This window comes from Carcharodon carcharias, chromosome 38, assembly GCF_017639515.1.
Source record: "Carcharodon carcharias isolate sCarCar2 chromosome 38, sCarCar2.pri, whole genome shotgun sequence".
In the NCBI taxonomy this organism is placed as follows: domain Eukaryota; kingdom Metazoa; phylum Chordata; class Chondrichthyes; order Lamniformes; family Lamnidae; genus Carcharodon; species Carcharodon carcharias.
The window spans coordinates 2,887,581-2,908,837 of record NC_054504.1 but is presented as its reverse complement, the minus strand read 5'-3'; the positions used below and the strand labels follow the sequence as shown (position 1 = coordinate 2,908,837).

At 55.4% G+C, this 21,257-nt stretch overlaps 1 protein-coding gene across 1 annotated transcript in view; it reads left to right on the top strand.

The window, feature by feature from the left end:
* The first annotated feature begins 1,191 nt into the window (after positions 1 to 1,191).
* Positions 1,192 to 21,257, top strand: part of LOC121273050 (rab GTPase-binding effector protein 2-like) — an 86,519-nt gene continuing 66,453 nt past the window's right edge. The window contains 5 exon segments of the mRNA XM_041180001.1: positions 1,192 to 1,362; positions 6,322 to 6,498; positions 9,834 to 9,991; positions 12,038 to 12,133; positions 15,808 to 16,158. Of these exon segments, the coding sequence (XP_041035935.1) occupies positions 1,314 to 1,362; positions 6,322 to 6,498; positions 9,834 to 9,991; positions 12,038 to 12,133; positions 15,808 to 16,158 (831 nt within the window). The 5' untranslated portion in view covers positions 1,192 to 1,313.

The window sequence follows — 21,257 nt, the reverse complement described above, 5'->3', positions numbered from 1 at the left end:
GGGAGAAGATCAGCAACAGGCTGGATTAAGGTGGAGTTGAGGTGGATGATCAGCCACAGGCTGGATTAAGGTGGAGTTGAGGTGGATGATCAGCCACAGGCTGGATTAAGGTGGATTTGAGGGAGTAGATCTTCCACAGGCTGGATTAAGGTGGAGTTGAGGTGGATGTTCAGCCACAGGCTGGATTAAGGTGGAGTTGAGGTGGATGATCAGCCACAGGCTGGATTAAGGTGGAGTTGAGGTGGAAGATCAGCCACAGGCTGGATTAAGGTGGAGTTGAGGTGGAAGATCAGCCACAGGCTGGATTAAGGTGGAGTTGAGGTGGATGATCAGCCACAGGCTGGTTTAAGGTGGAGTTGAGGTGGATGATCAGCCACAGGCTGGATTAAGGTGGAGTTGAGGTGGAAGATCAGCCACAGGCTGGATTAAGGTGGAGTTGAGGTGGATGATCAGCCACAGGCTGGTTTAAGGTGGAGTTGAGGTGGATGATCAGCCACAGGCTGGATTAAGGTGGAGTTGAGGTGGATGATCAGCCACAGGCTGGATTAAGGGTGGTCCGCACTTATTGCCTACTCTGGCGGTGCCTCGGGTCCAATCTCTGTCCCCCGGCCAATCTGCACCGGGACCGTTCTCTCAGTTGTAGCTCGTGGGATCTTGCTGTGCAAAAGTGGGCTGCCTCGTTTCCTACATTACGGCGACCGCCCTCCGATGAAGAGCTTCGCCGGGGGGGGGGGCTGGGCAAAATTGCATTTTATTTATTTTGGGATCATTATACAGTGGGGAATATTGTCTGTAACCAAAGTTTGGCATTCTGGGATACTGGAGGTCTACTGTCTGGTCCTCCAGGACTCAATGGGCTGGTCTGGGCATTTCCCCCAATGCCCCCTGGGACACTGGAGGCTGGTTTTCCCGCCCCCCCCCCCCCCAATGCTCCCTGGGATATTGGAGGACTCCTTGCTGGTCTTCCACGGCTCAGCGGGCTTGATCACCACCACCACCCACCCCCCCCCAACCCCACTCCCCCCTGGGACACTGGAGGACTCAAGGGTAGGTCCTCCAGGCTCGGGCTGCCGCCCGCTGGCCGCCGGGACGTTGGAAGATCGCCGGTGGGTCCTCCCACGCTGCCGCGCCGCCCACCGGGATACCGGAGGACCGCCGGTCGGTCCTCCGGGGGGGGGGGGGCGGGGGCGGGAGGAAGGGAAGAGGCGGTCTGCTGCAAGGAAGAGGAAATGGTGACGACCTGGTGCCGGCTGGAGCGCTGAGGCGCGGCGTTGAAGACGGACAAGGGAAAGCTGGGGGATGAGCCCGGGCAGATGGAGGCCGGCGGAGGGGGAGGCAGCGAGCCGCCGGCTGGTGAAGGCGGTAAGGCTGGGCTGGGGTGTGGGGAAACAGGTGGGATCTCCGCCGGCGCGGGGAGCCTAAAATGACCGGGCCGCGGCTTGACCTTTCACCCCAGCGGTGGCCGCGCCTCCACTTCTTTGCCGCGCCACGCCCCTCCCGTCATTTGCCCCGCCCCTCGCCCGTCACAGCTAACCCCGCCCTCCTCGCGTCAGCGCCGCCCACTTCTCTCAGGCCCGCCCATTTCCCCCAGGCCCGCCCATTTCCCCAGGCCCGCCCACTACTCCAAGACAGGACACCCCCGCCCCCACCCCCCCCCCCCCCCCCCCCCCCCCACGTCTCCCTGCCCCCTAAGCCTGCCCACCATCTGGGTCCTGCCCACTCCCCGCCAGCCCCTCCTATCCCCCAGCCCCGCCCACTCCTCAGCACCGCCCACTCCTCAGCACCGCCCACTCCTCAGCCCCTCCTATTCCCCAGCCCTGCCCACTCCTCAGCCCCGCCTATTCCTCAGCCCCACCCTCCTCCCTCCAGCCCCGCCCATTCTCCCACCCCACCCACTCCCCCAGCCCCACCCACTCCCCCAGCCCCACCCTCCCTCCAGCCCCGCCCTTCTCCATCCCCGCCCACTCCCGCAGCCCCACCCACTACCCCAGCCCCGCCCACTGCCCAGCCCTACCCACTCCCCAGCCCCACCCACTAGCGCTGGCCCCGCCCACTCCCTCAGCCCCGCCCACTCCCCCAGCCTTGCCCATTCTCCCACCCCGCCCACTCCCCCAGCCCCACCCACTCCCCCAACCCCACCCACTCCCCCAGCCCTGCCCACTCTCCCAGCCCCACCCACTCCCCCAGCCCCACCCACTCCCCCAGCCACGCCCACTCCCCCAGCCTCGCCCATTCTCCCACCCCGCCCACTCCCCCAGCCCCACCCACTCCCCCCACCCCACCCACACCCCCAGCCCCACCCAATCCCCCAACCCCACCCACTCCCCCAGCCCCGCCCATTCTCCCAGCCCCACCCACTCCCCCAGCCCCGCCCGCTCCCCCAGCCCCGCCCACTCCCCCAGCCTCGCCCACTCCCCCAACCCCACCCACTCCCCCAGCCCCGCCCACTCTCCCAGCCCCACCCACTCCCCCAGCCCCACCCACTCCCCCAGCCTTGCCCATTCTCCCACCCCACCCACTCCCCCAGCCCCGCCCACTCCCACTGGCCCCGCCCACTCCCCCAAGCTGCCGCACCCCTCTCCCCCGACCTGCCCCCCCCCGTTAATCCCTCCCTCTGTTAACCCCACCCTCTGACCTCCCACGTTAACCCCACCCTCTGACCTCCCACGTTAACCCCACCCTCTGACCTCCCACGTTAACCCCACCCTCTGACCTCCCACGTTAACCCCACCCTCTGACCCCCCCACGTTAATCCCACCCTCTGACCTCCCACGATAATCCCACACTCTGACCTCCCACGTTAACCCCACCCTCTGACCCCCCCACGTTAATCCCACCCTCTGACCTCCCACGATAATCCCACACTCTGACCTCCCACGTTAACCTCACCCTCTGACCCCCCACGTTAACCCCACCCTCTGACCTCCCACGTTAACCTCACCCTCTGACCCCCCACGTTAACCTCACCCTCTGACCTCCCACGTTAATCTCACCCTCTGACCTCCCACGTTAACCCCACCCTCTGACCTCCCATGTTAACCTCACCCTCTGACCCCCCCACGTTAACCTCACCCTCTGACCTCCCACGTTAATCCAACCCTCTGACCTCCCACGTTAACCTCACCCTCTGACCCCTCACGTTAATCCCACCCTCTGACCTCACACGTTAATCCCACCCTCTGACCTCCCACGTTAACCTCACCCTCTGACCCCCCAAGTTAATCCCACCCTCTGACCCCCCACGTTAACTTCACCCTCTGACCTCCCACGTTAACCTCACCCTCTGACCTCCCACGTTAACTTCACCCTCTGACCTCCCACGTTAATTTCACCCTCTGAACCCCCACGTTAATCCTACCCTCTGACCTCCCACGATAATCCCACACTCTGACCTCCCACGTTAACCCCACCCTCTGACCTCCCACGTTAACCTCACCCTCTGACCCCCCACGTTAACCTCACCCTCTGACCTCCCACGTTAACCTCACCCTCTGACCTCCCACGTTAACTTCACCCTCTGACCTCCCACGTTAATTTCACCCTCTGAACCCCCACGTTAATCCTACCCTCTGACCTCCCACGATAATCCCACACTCTGACCTCCCACGTTAACCCCACCCTCTGACCTCCCACGTTAACCCCACCCTCTGACCTCCCACGTTAACCTCACCCTCTGACCCCCCCACGTTAATCCCACCCTCTGACCCCCCCACGTTAACCTCACCCTCTGACCCCCCACGTTAATCCCACCCTCTGACCCCCCCACGTTAACCCCACCCTCTGACCTCCCACGTTAACCCCACCCTCTGACCCCCCCACGTTAACCACTCCCTCTGACCCCCCACGTTAACCCTACCCTCTGACCCCCCACGTTAACCCCACCCTCTGACCCCCCATGTTAACCCCACCCTCTGACCCCCCATGTTAACCCCACCCTCTGACCCCCCACGTTAACCTCACCCTCTGAGCTCCCACGTTAACCCCACCCTCTGACCTCCCACGTTAATCCCACCCTCTGACCTCCCACGTTAACCACTCCCTCTGACCTCGCACGTTAACCTCACCCTCTGACCCCCCACGTTAACCCCACCCTCTGACCTCCCACGTTAACCTCACCCTCTGACCCCCCACGTTAACCTCACCCTCTGACCTCCCACGTTAATCTCACCCTCTGACCTCCCACGTTAACCCCACCCTCTGACCTCCCATGTTAACCTCACCCTCTGACCCCCCATGTTAACCCCACCCTCTGAGCTCCCACGTTAATCCAACCCTCTGACCTCCCACGTTAACCTCACCCTCTGATCCCTCACGTTAATCCCACCCTCTGACCTCCCACGTTAATCCCACCCTCTGACCTCCCACGTTAACCTCACCCTCTGACCCCCCACGTTAATCCCACCCTCTGACCCCCCACGATAATCCCACACTCTGACCTCCCACGTTAACCCCACCCTCTGACCTCCCACGTTAACCTCACCCTCTGACCCCCCCACGTTAATCCCACCCTCTGACCTCCCACGTTAATCCCACCCTCTGACCTCCCACGTTAACCCCACCCTCTGACCTCCCACGTTACCCTCACCCTCTGACCTCCCACGTTAATCCCACCCTCTGACCCCCCGCATTAATCCACCCTCTGACCTCCCACGTTAACCCCACCCTCTGACCTCCCACGTTAACCCCCCCTGACCTCCCACATTAACCTCGCCCTGACCTCCCACGTTAACCTCACCCTCTGACCCCCCACCTTAATCCCACCCTCTGACCTCCCATGTTAACCTCACCCTCTGACCTCCCACGTTAACCTCACCCTCTGAGCTCCCACGTTAACCTCACCCTCTGACCTCCCGCGTTAATCCTACCCTCTGACCTTCCACGTTAACCCCCCCATCTGACCCCCCATGTTAACCCCACCCCCTGACCTTCCACCTTAACTCCACCCTCTGACCTCCCACGTTAATCCCACCCTCTGACACCCCCCACGTTAACCCCACCCTCTGACCCCCATGTTAACCCCTCCCTCTGACCTCCCACTTTAACCCCAACCCCTGACTCCCCACGTTAATCCCACCCTCTGACCTCCCACTTTAACCCCACCCTCTGACCTCCCATGTTAACCCCACCCTCTGACCTCCCACGTTAACTTCATCCTCTGACCCCCCACGCTAACCTCACCCTCTGACCTCCCACGTTAACCCCACCCCCTGACCTCCCACGTTAACCCCACCCCCTGACCTCCCACGTTAACCCCACCCCCTGACTTCCCACGTTAACCCCACCCTCTGACCTCCCACGTTAACCCCACTCCTGACCTCCCACGTTAACCCCACCATTTGACACCCCCCCGACGTTAATCCCACCCTTTGACCCCCCCATGTTAACCCCACCCTCTGACCCCCCCCATGTTAATCCCACCCTTTGACCCCCCCACGTTAACCCCTCCCTCTGACCTCCCATGTTAACTCCTCCTTCTGACCTCCCACGTAACCCCACCCCCCTGATCCCCCCAGGTTAATCCCACCCTCTGACCCACCCATGTTAACCCCACCCCCCGACACCCCACGTTAACCCCACCCTCTGACCCCCCCACGTTAACCCCACCCTCTGACCTCCCACGTTAACCCCACCCTCTGACCCCCCCACGTTAACCCCACCCTCTGACCTCCCACGTTAACCCCACCCTCTGACCCCACACGTTAATCCCACCCTCTGACCTCCCACGTTAACTTCACCCTCTGACCCCCCACGTTAATCCCACTCTCTGACCTCCCACGTTAACCCCACCCTCTGGCCCCCCCCACGTTAATCCCACCCTTTGACCCTGCCCACATTAACCCCACCCCCCTGACCCCCCACGTTAACCCCACCCTCTGACCCCCCCCAACGTTAATCCCACCCTCTGACCCCCCCACGTTAACCACTCCCTCTGACCTCCCACTTTAACCCCAACCCCTGACCTCCCACGTTAACCCCACCCTCTGACCTCCCACGTTAACCCCACCCTCTGACCTCCCACGTTAACCCCACCCTCTGACCTCCCACTTTAATCCCACCCTCTGTCCCCCCCCCCACGTTAACCCCACCGTCGGACGCCCCCCCCCCACCCCACGTTAACCCCACCCTCTGACCCCCCACGTTAATTCCACCCTCTGACCCCCACATTAACCCCACCCTCTGACCCCCCACGTTAATTCCACCCTCTGACCCCCCACGTTAACCGCACCGCCCCCCCCCCCCCTCCCCCACGTTAACCCCACCTTGCCCTCGGCCTGTCCAGCCCTCGCGGTGGACCTGAATTCCACTCTCTCCCGCTTGCAGGGGCCCCAGTGGACTGTAGTGTGGAAGCCTTGCAGCTCCAACTGTCTGAGGCGCTGGCTGAAATCGAGAACATCAAGGCCATAGCCACAGTGTCAGAGAGCACCAAGCAGGAGGCCATCGACCAGGTGAAGCAGCACTGCCAGGAGGAGGTGGCGTCGCTACAGACCATCATGAAGGGTGAGCAGGTCACTAGGCACTTGGGTTTTGATATCAACGTCGTGTCAGCCTGTACAACACAAACGGGAAACTCCTTGTCAGCCTGTACAACACAAACGGGAAACTCCCTGTCCGCCTGTACAACACAAACGGGAAACTCCTTGTCAGCCTGTACAACACAAACGGGAAACTCCCTGTCCGCCTGTACAACACAAACGGGAAACCCCTTGTCAGCCTGTACAACACAAACGGGAAACTCCTTGTCAGCCTGTACAACACAAACGGGAAACTCCCTGTCCGCCTGTACAACACAAACGGGAAACTCCCTGTCAGCCTGTACAACACAAACGGGAAACTCCTTGTCAGCCTGTACAACACAAACGGGAAACTCCCTGTCAGCCTGTACAACACAAATGGGAAACTCCTTGTCAGCCTGTACAACACAAACGGGAAACTCCCTGTCAGCCTGTACAACACAAATTGTAATCTCACTGTCTGCTTGTACATCACAAACTAACTTCATTGTCCGCCTGTACAACGCAAACTGTAATCTCACTGTCTGCTTGTCTAACACAAACGGGAACTCCCTGTCAGACTGTGCAACACAAGCTGTAATCTCACTGTCTGCCTGTACAACACAAACTGTAACCTCGCTGTCTGCCTGTACAACACAGACAGGAACTCACTGTCCGCCTGTACAACACAAATGAGGAAACCCCCTGTCAGCCTGTACAACGCAAATTATAACCTCGCTGTCCGCCTTTACAACACGAACGGGAACTCACTGTCAGCCTGTACAACACAAACTGTAACCTCACTGTCAGCTTGTACAACACAAACTGTAACCTCACTGTCAGCTTGTACAACACAAACTGTAATCTCACTGTCCACATGTACAATACAAACAGGAATCTCCCTGCCTGCCTGTGCAGTTTATCTGTAATCTGTAATTGTCCGCCTGTACAACACAAATGGGAAACTCCCCAGCAGTCTGTATAACACAAACGGGAAACTCCCTGTCTGCCTCTACAACTCAGCTGTAATCTAACTGTCCGCCTGTACAGCTCAAACTGTAATCTCACTGTCCGCCTGTACTACGCAAACAGGAAGCTCCACCTGCTTCTACAACTCAGCTGTAATCTAACTGTCCGCCTGTACAGCTCAAACTGTAATCTCACTGCCTGTACAGCTCCAGCTGTAATCTCCATGTCCACTTGGACAACTCAACCTGTAATCTGCTTGTCTGCCTGTAAAACTCAAACTGAATCCCACCATGGCAGCCGGTAGAATTTAGATTCAATTAATCAAATCGGGAATTGAAAGCTAGTCTCAATAACGGTGACCATGAAGTCATCATCGATTGTTGTAAAAACCCATCTGATTCGCGAGCGAATGAGTTTTTAATGAAACGCCTTGCGCACCTGTACAAGTCAAACTGTAATCCCACCGTCTACCTGTATGACTCAAATGGGAAACTCCCTGATAACCTGAACAACTCAACCGATAAGTTCACTGTCTGCCTGCAAAACTCAAACTGCACTCTCCCTGTGCGTCTGTACAAGTCAAGCTGTTAATGCCCTGTCCGCATGTACAACGGGAACTCCCTGTCAACCTGTACAACAGAAATTGTAATCTCACTGTCCACCTGTATGACACAAACTGTAACCTCACTGTCCGCCTGTACGACACAAACTGTAATCTCACTGTCCACCTGTAGGACACAAACTGTAACCTCACTGCCTGTACGACACAAACTGTAATCTCACTGTCCGCCTGTACAATACAAACGGGAACACCCCGTCAGCCTGTACAACTCAAACTGTAAATTCCACCTGTACAATTTCAAAAAATTCTTTCATGGCCTGTGGGTGTCGCTGGCAAGGCCAGCGTTTGTTGCAGAGTCCTGACTGACAGACCGTTTCGGAGATGCATTTCAGAGTCATGCGCATTACCGTGGGCCTAGAGTCACGTGTAGGCCAGACCGGGTAATGACAGCAGATTTCCTTCCCTAAAGTGAACCCGCTGGGTATCGGCGACAATCTACGATATTTTCATGGTCACCCTCACTGAAAGGAGTTTTCAATTCCAGCTACGAGTGTGGTCTCACCAGACCAGAACTGTACACGGTGCTCCGAGTGTGGTCTCACCAGACCAGAACTGTTCACGGTGCTTCGAGTGTGGTCTAACCAGACCAGAACTGTACACAGTGCTCCGAGTGTGGTCTAACCAGACCAGAACTGTACACGGTGCTCCGAGTGTGGTCTAACCAGACCAGAACTGTACACGGTGCTCCGAGTGTGGTCTAACCAGACCAGAACTGTACACGGTGCTCCGAGTGTGGTCTAACCGGACCAGAACTGTACACGGTGCTCCGAGTGTGGTCTAACCGGACCAGAACTGTACACGGTGCTCCGAGTGTGGTCGAACTGGACCAGAACTGTACATGGTGCTCCGAGTGTGGTCTAAACAGACCAGAACTGTACACGGTGCTCCGAGTGTGGTCTAAACAGACCAGAACTGTACACGGTGCTCCGAGTGTGGTCTAAACAGACCAGAACTGTACACGGTGCTCCGAGTGTGGTCTAAACAGACCAGAACTGTACACGGTGCTCCGAGTGTGGTCGAACTGGACCAGAACTGTACACGGTGCTCCGAGTGTGGTCTAAACAGACCAGAACTGTACACGGTGCTCCGAGTGTGGTCTAAACAGACCAGAACTGTACACGGTGCTCCGAGTGTGGTCTAAACAGACCAGAACTGTACACGGTGCTCCGAGTGTGGTCTAACCAGACCAGAACTATACACGGTGCTCCGAGTGTGGTCTAAACAGACCAGAACTGTACACGGTGCTCCGAGTGTGGTCTAACCAGACCAGAACTGTACACGGTGCTCCGAGTGTGGTCTAAACAGACCAGAACTGTACACGGTGCTCCGAGTGTGGTCTAACCAGACCAGAACTGTACACGGTGCTCCGAGTGTGGTCTAAACAGACCAGAACTGTACACGGTGCTCCGAGTGTGGTCTAAACAGACCAGAACTGTACACGGTGCTCCGAGTGTGGTCTAAACAGACCAGAACTGTACACGGTGCTCCGAGTGTGGTCTAACCAGACCAGAACTGTACACGGTGCTCCGAGTGTGGTCTAACCGGACCAGAACTGTACACGGTGCTCTGAGTGTGGTCTAACCAGCCCAGAACTATACACGGTGCTCCGAGTGTGGGTGCTCTGAGTGTGGTCTAACCGGACCAGAACTATACACGGTGCTCCGAGTGTGGTCTAAACCATACCCGGCCACCATCTCAATGCCCTCCCATTCTGCTATTACGTTACTTTAGTAACTTTCTCTCTGCTCCAGAGTCGATCAGTAACTATGAGGCGCAGCTGAGAAATGTCGAGAAGGAGCGTTCACAGTGGAGGCAGTTTCAGGATGCCAAGGAGAGAGAAATCGCCAAACTCCGGAGGCACCTTTCTGGAAGTCTCCCTCAAGACAACCTGGAGAATGAGATGAGGAAGGTAAAGGGAGCATTAGTCTCCATCTAACCCAGTGCTGTACCTGTCCTGGGAGTTTTTGATGGGGACAGTGTAGAGAGAGCTTTACTCTGTATCTAACCTCGTGCTGTACCTGTCCTGGGATTGTTTGATGGGGACGGTGTAGAGGGAGCTTTACTCTGTATCTAACCCCGTGCTGTACCTGTCCTGGGAGTGTTTGATGGGGACAGTGTAGAGGGACATTTACTCTGTATCTAACCCAGTGCTGTTACTGTCTTGGGAATGCTTGATGGGGATAGTATAGAGGGAGATTTACTCTGTATCTAACCCCGTGCTGTACCTGTCCTGGGAGTGTTTGATGGGGACGGTGTAGAGGGAGATTTACTCTGTATCTAACCCCGTGCTGTACCTGTCCTGGGAGTGTTTGATGGGGACAGTGTAGAGGGAGCCTTACTCTGTATCTAACCCCGTGCTGTACCTGTCCTGGGAGTGTTTGATGGGGACGGTTTAGAGGGGGCTTTACTCTGTATTTAACCCCGTGCTGTACCTGTCCTGGGAGTGTTTGATGGGGACGGTGTAGAGGGAGCTTTACTCTGTATCTAACCCTGTGCTGTACCTGTCCTGGGAGTGTTTGATGGGGGACGGTGTAGAGGGAGATTTACTCTGTATCTAACCCGGTGCTGTACCTGTCCTGGGAGTGTTTGATGGCGAGAGTGTAGAGGGAGATTTACTCTGTATCTAACCCCGTGCTGTACCTGTCCTGGGAGTGTTTGATGGGGACAGTGTAGAGGGAGATTTACTCTGTATTTAACCCCGTGCTGTACCTGTCCTGGGAGTGTTTGATGGGGACAGTGTAGAGGGAGATTTACTCTGTATCTAACCCCGTGCTGTACCTGTCCTGGGAGTGTTTGATGGGGACGGTGTAGAGGGAGCTTTACTCTGTATCTAACCCCGTGCTGTACCTGTCCTGGGAGTGTTTGATGGGGACGGTGTAGAGGGAGCTTTACTCTGTGTCTAGCCCCGTGCTGTACCTGTCCTGGGAGTGTTTGATGCGGACAGTGTAGAGTGTGCTTTACTCTGTATCTAACCCCGTGCTGTACCTGTCCTGGGAGTGTTTGATGGGGACAGTGTAGAGGGAGATTTACTCCGTATCTAACCCCGTGCTGTACCTGTCCTGGGAGTGTTTGATGGGGACGGTGTAGAGGGAGATTTACTCTGTATCTAACCCCTTGCTGTACCTGTCCTGGGAGTGTTTGATGGGGACAGTGTAGAGGGAGCTTTACTAACTAGCTTATCTCGTGGTGTATCTGTCCTCGTTGTGTTTGATGAGGACTGTTTAGAGGGTTATTTACTCTTTGTCTATGCCCGTGCTGTACCTGTCCTGGGAGTGTTTGATGGGGACAGTGTAGAGGGAGATTTACTCTGTATCTAACCCCGTGCTGTACCTGTCCTGGGAGTGTTTGATGGGGACGGTGTAGAGGGAGCTTTACTCTGAATCTAACCCCGTGCTGTACCTGTCCTGGGAGTGTTTGATGGGGACGGTGTAGAGGGAGATTTACTCTGTATCTAACCCCATGCTGTACCTGTCCTGGGAGTGTTTGATGGGGACGGTGTAGAGGGAGATTTACTCTGTATCTAACCCCGTGCTGTACCTGCCCTGGGAGTGTTTGATGGGGGACGGTGCGGAGGAAGATTTACTCTGTATCTAACCCCGTGCTGTACCTGTCCTGGGAGTGTTTGATGGGGGACGGTGCGGAGGAAGATTTACTCTGTATCTAACCCCGTGCTGTACCTGTCCTGGGAGTGTTTGATGGAGACAGTGTAGAGGGAGATTTACTCTGTATCTAACCCCGTGCTGTACCTGTCCTGGGAGTGTTTGATGGGGCGATGTAGACAGAGATTTACTCTGTGTCTAACCCCGTGCTGTACCTGTCCTGGGAATGTTTGATGGGGATGGTGTAGAGGGAGCTTTACTCTGTATCTAACCCCGTGCTGTACCTGTCCTGGGAGTGTTTGATGGGGGACGGTGCGGAGGGATCTTTACCCCGCGTGTTTTTCCCATGTTTGCAGGCACAGGAAGATGCCGAGAAGCTGCGATCGATTGTGATGCCCATGGAACAGGAGATCGCCTCGCTGAAGCAGAAGCTGGCAAAGGCTCAGGATCAGGTGGGCATTGCCAGGGTTCACGGCAGCTGCCCAGCTCGGTGCCAGCGGGCGTGTGAGGGTGGGGTGGGGGGGGTCAGCATTGGCTGGGATCCCCTGACGTCTCTCGCTGCCCTCACCTCAATCTCCCTTTGGAGGGTAGAGAGCGGGAGCGAAATCGCCTCCTGCTTGTCCAAGCTAAGTCACTGGTGACGAGGAATGCCGCAGGTCGGAGCTTCGGCCCATCGGAGGAGGAGAATCCGCTCAGCTCCTTGTCCACCTGACCCCTCCACCTGACATCACGGGGCACGTGGGTCTCGCTGGCCGGGCCCAGCATTTATTGCCCGTCCCTAACTGCCCCCTTTGGGAAGGTGGTGGGTGAGCCGCTGCAGTCCTCGTGTGGTGTAGGTACACCCACGGCGCTGTTAGGGAGGGAGTTCCAGGATTTTGTCCCCGTGTGGTGTAGGTACACCCCCGGCGCTGTTAGGGAGGGAGTTCCTGGATTTTGTCCCCGTGTGTTGTAGGTACACCCACGGCGCTGTTAGGGAGGGAGTTCCAGGATTTTGTCCCCGTGTGGTGTAGGTACACACACAGCGCTGTTAGGGAGGGAGTTCCAGGATTTTGTCCGTGTGGTGTAGGTACACCCACGGCGCTGTTAGGGAGGGAGTTCCAGGATTTTGTCCCCGTGTGGTGTAGGTACACACACAGCGCTGTTAGGGAGTGAGTTCCAGGATTTTGTCCGTGTGGTGTAGGTACACCCACAGTGCTGTTAGGGAGGGAGCCCCAGGATTTTGTCCGTGTGGTGCAGGTACACCCACGGCGCTGTTAGGGAGGGAGTTCCAGGATTTTGTCCGTGTGGTGTAGGTACACCCACGGCGCTGTTAGGGAGGGAGTTCCAGGATTTTGTCCCGTGTGGTGTAGGTACACCCACGGCGCTGTTAGGGAGGGAGTTCCAGGATTTTGTCCCCGTGTGGTGTAGGTACACCCACGGCGCTGTTAGGGAGGGAGTTCGAGGATTTTGTCCGTGTGGTGTAGGTACACCCATGGTGCTGTTAGGGAGGGAGTTCCAGGATTTGGACCCAGCGACAGTAAGGGAACAGCCGATATATTTCCAAGTCGGGATGGTGAGGGGTTTGGAGGGGAACTTCCAGGTGGTGGTGTTCCCCATGTGTCTGCTGCTAGTCCTTCTAGACTGTAGAGGTCGTGGGTTTGGGCGGCGCTGTCGAAGGAGCCTTGGCGAGTTGCTGCAGTGCATCTTGTAGATGGTACACACACTGCTGCCCCTGTGTGTCGGTGGTGGAGGGAGTGAATGTTTGTGGATGGGGTGCCGATCGAGCGGGGGGCTGCTTTGTCCTGGACGGTGTCGAGCTTCTTGAGTTTTGTGGGAGCCGCACTCATCCAGGCAAGTGGGGAGAGTCCCATCACACTCCTGACTGGTGCCTTGTAGATGGTGGACAGGCTTTGGGGGAGTCAGGAGGTGAGTTACTCTCCGCAGGATTCCCAGCCTCTGACCTGCTCTTGTAGCCACAGTATTTATATGGCTGGTCCCAGTTCAGTTTCTGGTCAATGGTAACCCCCAGGATGTTGATAGTGGGGGATTCAGTGATGGTAATGCCATTGAATGTCAAGGGGGCGATGGTTGAATTCTCTCTTGTTGGAGATGGTCATTGCCTGGCACTTGTGTGGTGTGAATGTTACTCACCACTTGTCAGCCCCAAGCCTGGATAGTGTCCAGGTCTTGCTGCATTTGGCCATGGGGCTGCTTCAGTATTGGGGAATGCTTGACTGGTTCCTGGGATGAGAGTGATTGTCCCAGGAGGAGAGATTGAGTAGAATGGATCTATATTCCCTAGAGTGTCACTGAAACGTAGAATATTCTGAAGGGATTTGACAGGGTCGATGCTGAGAGGCTGTTCCCCCCCCACTCTCTCCCTCCTCCCCGGGCTGGAGAGTCTAGAACACGGGGGGTCCCAGTCTCAGGAGAAGGGGTCGGCCATTCTGGGCTGAGATGAAGGAGAAATGTCTTCACTCGGGAGGGTTGTGAATCTTTGGAATTCTCCACCCCAGAGAGCGGTGGGGGCTCCGTCATCGAGTAGGTTCAAGACCGGGAGATCGAGAGGTTTTTGGACACTGAGAGGAATCAAGGGGATGTGGGGAGAGTGTGGGAAGGTGGAGTCGAGGGAGAAGATCAGCCACAGGCTGGATTAAGGTGGAGTTGAGGTGGATGATCAGCCACAGGCTGGATTAAGGTGGAGTTGAGGGGGATGATCAGCCACAGGCTGGATTAAGGTGGAGTTGAGGTGGATGATCAGCCACAGGCTGGATTAAGGTGCAGTTGAGGGAGAAGATCAGCCACAGGCTGGATTAAGGTGGAGTTGAGGTGGATGATCAGCCACAGGCTGGATTAAGGTGGAGTTGAGGTGGATGATCAGCCACAGGCTGGATTAAGGTGGAGTTGAGGTGGATGATCAGCCACAGGCTGGATTAAGGTGGAGTTGAGGTGGATGATCAGCCACAGGCTGGATTAAGGTGCAGTTGAGGGAGAAGATCAGCCACAGGCTGGATTAAGGTGGAGTTGAGGTGGATGATCAGCCACAGGCTGGATTAAGGTGGAGTTGAGGGGGATGATCAGCCACAGGCTGGATTAAGGTGGAGTTGAGGTGGATGATCAGCCACAGGCTGGATTAAGGTGGAGTTGAGGGAGAAGATCAGCCACAGGCTGGATTAAGGTGGAGTTGAGGGAGAAGATCAGCCACAGGCTGGATTAAGGTGGGGTTGAGGTGGATGATCAGCCACAGGCTGGATTAAGGTGGAGTTGAGGGAGAAGATCAGCCACAGGCTGGATTAAGGTGGAGTTGAGGGAGAAGATCAGCCACAGGCTGGATTAAGGTGGGGTTGAGGTGGATGATCAGCCACAGGCTGGATTAAGGCGGAGTTGAGGTGGATGATCAGCCACAGGCTGGATTAAGGTGGAGTTGAGGTGGATGATCAGCCACAGGCTGGATTAAGGTGGAGTTGAGGTGGATGATCAGCCACAGGCTGGATTAAGGTGGAGTTGAGGGAGAAGATCAGCCACAGGCTGGATTAAGGTGGAGTTGAGGGAGAAGATCAGCCACAGGCTGGATTAAGGTGGAGTTGAGGTGGATGATCAGCCACAGGCTGGATTAAGGTGGAGTTGAGGGAGAAGATCAGCCACAGGCTGGATTAAGGTGGAGTTGAGGGAGAAGATCAGCCACAGGCTGGATTAAGGTGGAGTTGAGTTGGATGATCAGCCACAGGCTGGATTAAGGTGGAGTTGAGGTGGATGATCAGCCACAGGCTGGATTAAGGTGGAGTTGAGGTGGAAGATCAGCCACAGGCTGGATTAAGGTGGGGTTGAGGTGGATGATCAGCCACAGGCTGGATTAAGGTGGAGTTGAGGTGGATGATCAGCCACAGGCTGGATTAAGGTGGAGTTGAGGGAGAAGATCAGCCACAGGCTGGATTAAGGTGGAGTTGAGGTGGATGATCAGCCACAGGCTGGATTAAGGTTGGAGCAGGCTCCAGATGAGAGTAACATTGACCCCCCCAGTATCGGAGAGGGTGAAAGGTCAGGAGGATACGTTGGGGCTCTGTTTAATATTTGTGTGTTTTACCCTCCCTGCCAACCCCTCCCCACTTACCCCTCCTCACCCCCCCCCCTTTCCCACCACACGCAGCTCTCCGCTGATTCTCCGCAAGCTCCCCTCACACATCGGTGCGAGACAGAAACCCCGTGGAGGGAAGAGCCCTTGGTCCCTCGCAGGGGATCCCCCAGGGAGTGGGGCTCCGAGGAGAGCGACAGCGCTTCCGAGACCCCAGCCGGAGCGGACACCTTCGCCGCCAACTGCGCCGGCTGGACCACAGCGTCGGGGCCTGCCCCCTCCCCCTTGGCTCGGCCACTCCCCCCCGGCAAGGAAGACACGGCCTCACTGCTCTCCACTGGCACCCTGGTGCCCGAGTCCATCTACCTACCCCCGCCCGGGTGTCACCTACTCCACGATGAGGAATGGAACGAGCTGCATCAGGAGGTAGAGGGGGCTTCAGGATTCTCCGTCTCTCCGACCGTCTCTCTCTCTCTCTCTGTATCGCTCTCCACCTCTCTCTCTCTCTCTGTATCGCTCTCCACCTCTCTCTCTCTCTCTGTATCACTCTCCACCTCTCTCTCTCTCTCTCTGTATCGCTCTCCACCTCTCTCTCTCTCTCTCTCTCTCTCTCTCTCTGTATCACTCTCCACCTCTCTCTCTCTCTCTCTGTATCACTCTCCACCTCTCTCTCTCTCGCTGTATCACTCTCCATCTCTCTCTCTCTCGCTGTATCACTCTCCATCTCTCTCTCTCTCTCTCTGTATCGCTCTCCACCTCTCTCTCTCTCTGTATCACTCTCCACCTCTCTCTCTCTCTGTATCACTCTCCATCTCTCTCTCTCTCTCTCTCTCTCTGTATCGCTCTCCACCTCTCTCTCTCTCTGTATCACTCTCCACCTCTCTCTCTCTCTGTATCACTCTCCACCTCTCTCTCTCTCTCTCTCTCTGTATCACTCTCCACCTCTCTCTCTCTCCCTCTGCATTGCTCCCTGATCTCTCTCTCTGTATCACTCTCCACCTCTCTCTCTGTATCACTCTCCACCTCTCTCTCTCTCTCTGTATCACTCTCCATCTCTCTCTCTCTCTCTCTCTGTATCACTCTCCACCTCTCTCTCTCTCTGTATCACTCTCCACCTCTCTCTCTCTCTCTCTGTATCACTCTCCACCTCTCTCTCTCTCTCTGTATCACTCTCCACCTCTCTCTCTCTCTCTGTATCACTCTCCACCTCTCTCTCTCTCTCTGTATCACTCTCCACCTCTCTCTGTCTCTCTGTATCACTCTCCATCTCTCTCTCTCTCTGTATCACTCTCCATCTCTCTCTCTCTCTCTGTATCACTCTCCACCTCTCTCTGTCTCTCTGTATCACTCTCCACCTCTCTCTGTCTCTCTGTATCGCTCTCCACCTCTCTCTGTCTCTCTGTATCACTCTCCACCTCTCTCTCTCTCTCTGTATCACTCTCCACCTCTCTGTCTCTCAGTATCACTCTCCACCTCTCTCTCTCTCTCTCTGTATCACTCTCCACCTCTCTCTCTCTCTCTGTATCGCTCTCCATCTCTCTCTCTCTCTGTATCACTCTCCACCTCTCTCTGTCTCTCTGTATCACTCTCCACCTCTCTCTGTCTCTCTGTATCGTTCTCCACCTCTCTCTGTCTCTCTGTATCACTCTCCACCTCTCTCTCTCTCTCTCTGTATCACTCTCCATCTCTCTCTCTCTCTCTCTGTATCGCTCTCCACCTCTCTCTCTCTCTCTGTATCGCTCTCCACCTCTCTCTCTCTCTGTATCACCCTCCACCTCTCTCTCTCTCTCTGTATCGCTCTCCACCTCTCTCTCTCTCTCTGTATCACTCTCCACCTCTCTCTCTCTCTCTGTATCACACCACCTCTCTCTCTCTCTCTGTATCACTCTCCACCTCTCTCTCTCTGTATCACTCTCCACCTCTCTCTCTCTCTCTGTATCACTCCACCTCTCTCTCTCTCTCTGTATCACTCTCCACCTCTCTCTCTCTCCCTCTGCATTGCTCCCTGATCTCTCTCTCTCTGTATCACTCTCCACCTCTCTCTCTCTCTCTGTATCACTCTCCACCTCTCTCTCTCTGTCTCTGTATCACTCTCCACCTCTCTCTCTCTCTCTCTGTATCGCTCTCCACCTCTCTCTCTCTCTCTGTATCACTCTCCACCTCTCTCTCTCTCTCTCTGTATCACTCCACCTCTCTCTCTCTCTGTATCACTCTCCACCTCTCTCTCTCTCTCTGTATCGCTCTCCACCTCTCTCTCTCTCTCTGTATCGCTCTCCACCTCTCTCTCTCTGTATCATTCTCCACCTCTCTCTCTCTCTCTCTCTCTGTATCACTCTCCACCTCTCTCTCTCTCTCTCTGTATCACTCTCCACCTCTCTCTCTCTCTCTGTATCACTCTCCACCTCCCTCTCTCTCTCTGTATCACTCTCCACCTCTCTCTCTCTCTCTGTATCACTCTCCACCTCTCTCTCTCTCTCTGTATCACTCTCCACCTCTCTCTCTCTCTCTCTCTGTATCACTCTCCACCTCTCTCTCTCTCTCTGTATCACTCTCCACCTCTCTCTCTCTCTCTCTCTCTGTATCACTCTCCACCTCTCTCTCTCTCTCTCTCTCTGTATCACTCTCCACCTCTCTCTCTCTCTGTCTCTCTGTATCACTCTCCACCTCTCTCTCTCTCTCTCTGTATCACTCTCCATCTCTCTCTCTCTCTCTCTCTGTATCGCTCTCCACCTCTCTCTCTCTCTCTGTATCGCTCTCCACCTCTCTCTCTCTCTGTATCACTCTCCACCTCTCTCTCTCTCTCTGTATCACTCCACCTCTCTCTCTCTCTCTGTATCACTCTCCACCTCTCTCTCTCTGTATCACTCCACCTCTCTCTCTCTCTCTGTATCACTCCACCTCTCTCTCTCTCTCTCTGTATCACTCTCCACCTCTCTCTCTCTCTCTGTATCACTCTCCACCTCTCTCTCTGTATCACTCTCCACCTCTCTCTCTCTCTCTGTATCACTCTCCACCTCTCTCTCTCTCTGTATCGCTCTCCACCTCTCTCTCTCTCTCTCTCTCTGTATCACTCTCCACCTCTCTCTCTCTCTCTCTGTATCGCTCTCCACCTCTCTCTCTCTCTCTCTGTATCACTCTCCACCTCTCTCTCTCTCTCTGTATCACTCCACCTCTCTCTCTCTCTCTGTATCACTCTCCACCTCTCTCTCTCTCTCTATCACTCTCCACCTCTCTCTCTCTCTCTGTATCACTCTCCACCTCTCTCTCTCTCTCTCTGTATCGCTCTCCACCTCTCTCTCTCTCTGTATCACTCTCCACCTCTCTCTCTCTCTCTCTCTCTCTCTCTGTATCACTCTCCACCTCTCTCTTTCTCTCTCTCTCTGTATCACTCTCCACCTCTCTCTCTCTCTCTGTATCACTCTCCACCTCTCTCTCTCTCTGTATCACTCTCCACCTCTCTCTCTCTCTCTGTATCACTCTCCACCTCTCTCTCTCTCTCTCTCTCTGTATCACTCTCCACCTCTCTCTCTCTCTCTCTCTGTATCACTCTCCACCTCTCTCTCTCTCTCTGTATCACTCTCCACCTCTCTCTCTCTCTCTCTCTGTATCACTCTCCACCTCTCTCTCTCTCTCTCTCTCTCTGTATCACTCTCCACCTCTCTCTCTCTCTCTCTCTGTATCACTCTCCACCTCTCTCTCTCTCTCTGTATCACTCTCCACCTCTCTCTCTCTCTCTCTCTCTGTATCACTCTCCACCTCTCTCTCTCTCTCTCTGTATCACTCTCCACCTCTCTCTCTCTCTCTGTATCGCTCTCCACCTCTCTCTCTCTATCTGTATCACTCTCCACCTCTCTCTCTCTCTCTCTGTATCACTCTCCACCTCTCTCTCTCTGTATCACTCTCCATCTCTCTCTCTCTCTCTCTCTCTCTCTGTATCACTCTCCACCTCTCTCTCTCTCTCTCTCTGTATCACTCTCCACCTCTCTCTCTCTCTCTGTATCACTCTCCACCTCTCTCTCTCTCTCTGTATCACTCTCCACCTCTCTCTCTCTCTCTCTGTATCACACTCCACCTCTCTCTCTCTCTCTGTATCACTCTCCACCTCTCTCTCTCTCTCTGTATCACTCTCCACCTCTCTCTCTCTCTCTCTCTGTATCACTCTCCACCTCTCTCTCTCTCTCTCTCTCTGTATCACTCTCCACCTCTCTCTCTCTCTCTCTCTCTCTCTGTATCACTCTCCACCTCTCTCTCTCTCTCTCTGTATCGCTCTCCATCTCTCTCTCTCTCTCTCTGTATCGCTCTCCACCTCTCTCTCTCTCTCTCTCTGTATCACTCTCCACCTCTCTCTCTCTCTCTGTATCACTCTCCACCTCTCTCTCTCTCTCTGTATCGCTCTCCATCTCTCTCTCTCTCTGTATCACTCTCCACCTCTCTCTGTCTCTCTGTATCACTCTCCACCTCTCTCTGTCTCTCTGTATCGCTCTCCACCTCTCTCTGTCTCTCTGTATCACTCTCCACCTCTCTCTCTCTCTGTATCACTCTCCATCTCTCTCTCTCTCTCTCTGTATCGCTCTCCACCTCTCTCTCTCTCTCTGTATCGCTCTCCACCTCTCTCTCTCTCTCTGTATCACCCTCCACCTCTCTCTCTCTCTCTGTATCGCTCTCCACCTCTCTCTCTCTCTCTGTATCACTCTCCACCTCTCTCTCTCTCTCTGTATCACACCACCTCTCTCTCTCTCTCTGTATCACTCTCCACCTCTCTCTCTCTGTATCACTCTCCACCTCTCTCTCTCTCTCTGTATCACTCCACCTCTCTCTCTCTCTCTGTATCACTCTCCACCTCTCTCTCTCTCCCTCTGCATTGCTCCCTGATCTCTCTCTCTCTGTATCACTCTCCACCTCTCTCTCTCTCTCTCTGTATCACTCTCCACCTCTCTCTCTCTGTCTCTGTATCACTCTCCACCTCTCTCTCTCTCTCTCTGTATCGCTCTCCACCTCTCTCTCTCTCTGTATCACTCTCCACCTCTCTCTCTCTCTCTCTGTATCACTCCACCTCTCTCTCTCTCTGTATCACTCTCCACCTCTCTCTCTCTCTCTGTATCGCTCTCCACCTCTCTCTCTCTCTCTGTATCGCTCTCCACCTCTCTCTCTCTGTATCACTCTCCACCTCTCTCTCTCTCTCTCTCTCTGTATCACTCTCCACCTCTCTCTCTCTCTCTCTGTATCACTCTCCACCTCTCTCTCTCTCTCTGTATCACTCTCCACCTCCCTCTCTCTCTCTGTATCACTCTCCACCTCTCTCTCTCTCTCTGTATCACTCTCCACCTCTCTCTCTCTCTCTGTATCACTCTCCACCTCTCTCTCTCTCTCTCTCTGTATCACTCTCCACCTCTCTCTCTCTCTCTGTATCACTCTCCACCTCTCTCCCTCTCTCTCTCTCTGTATCACTCTCCACCTCTCTCTCTCTCTCTCTCTCTGTATCACTCTCCACCTCTCTCTCTCTCTGTCTCTCTGTATCACTCTCC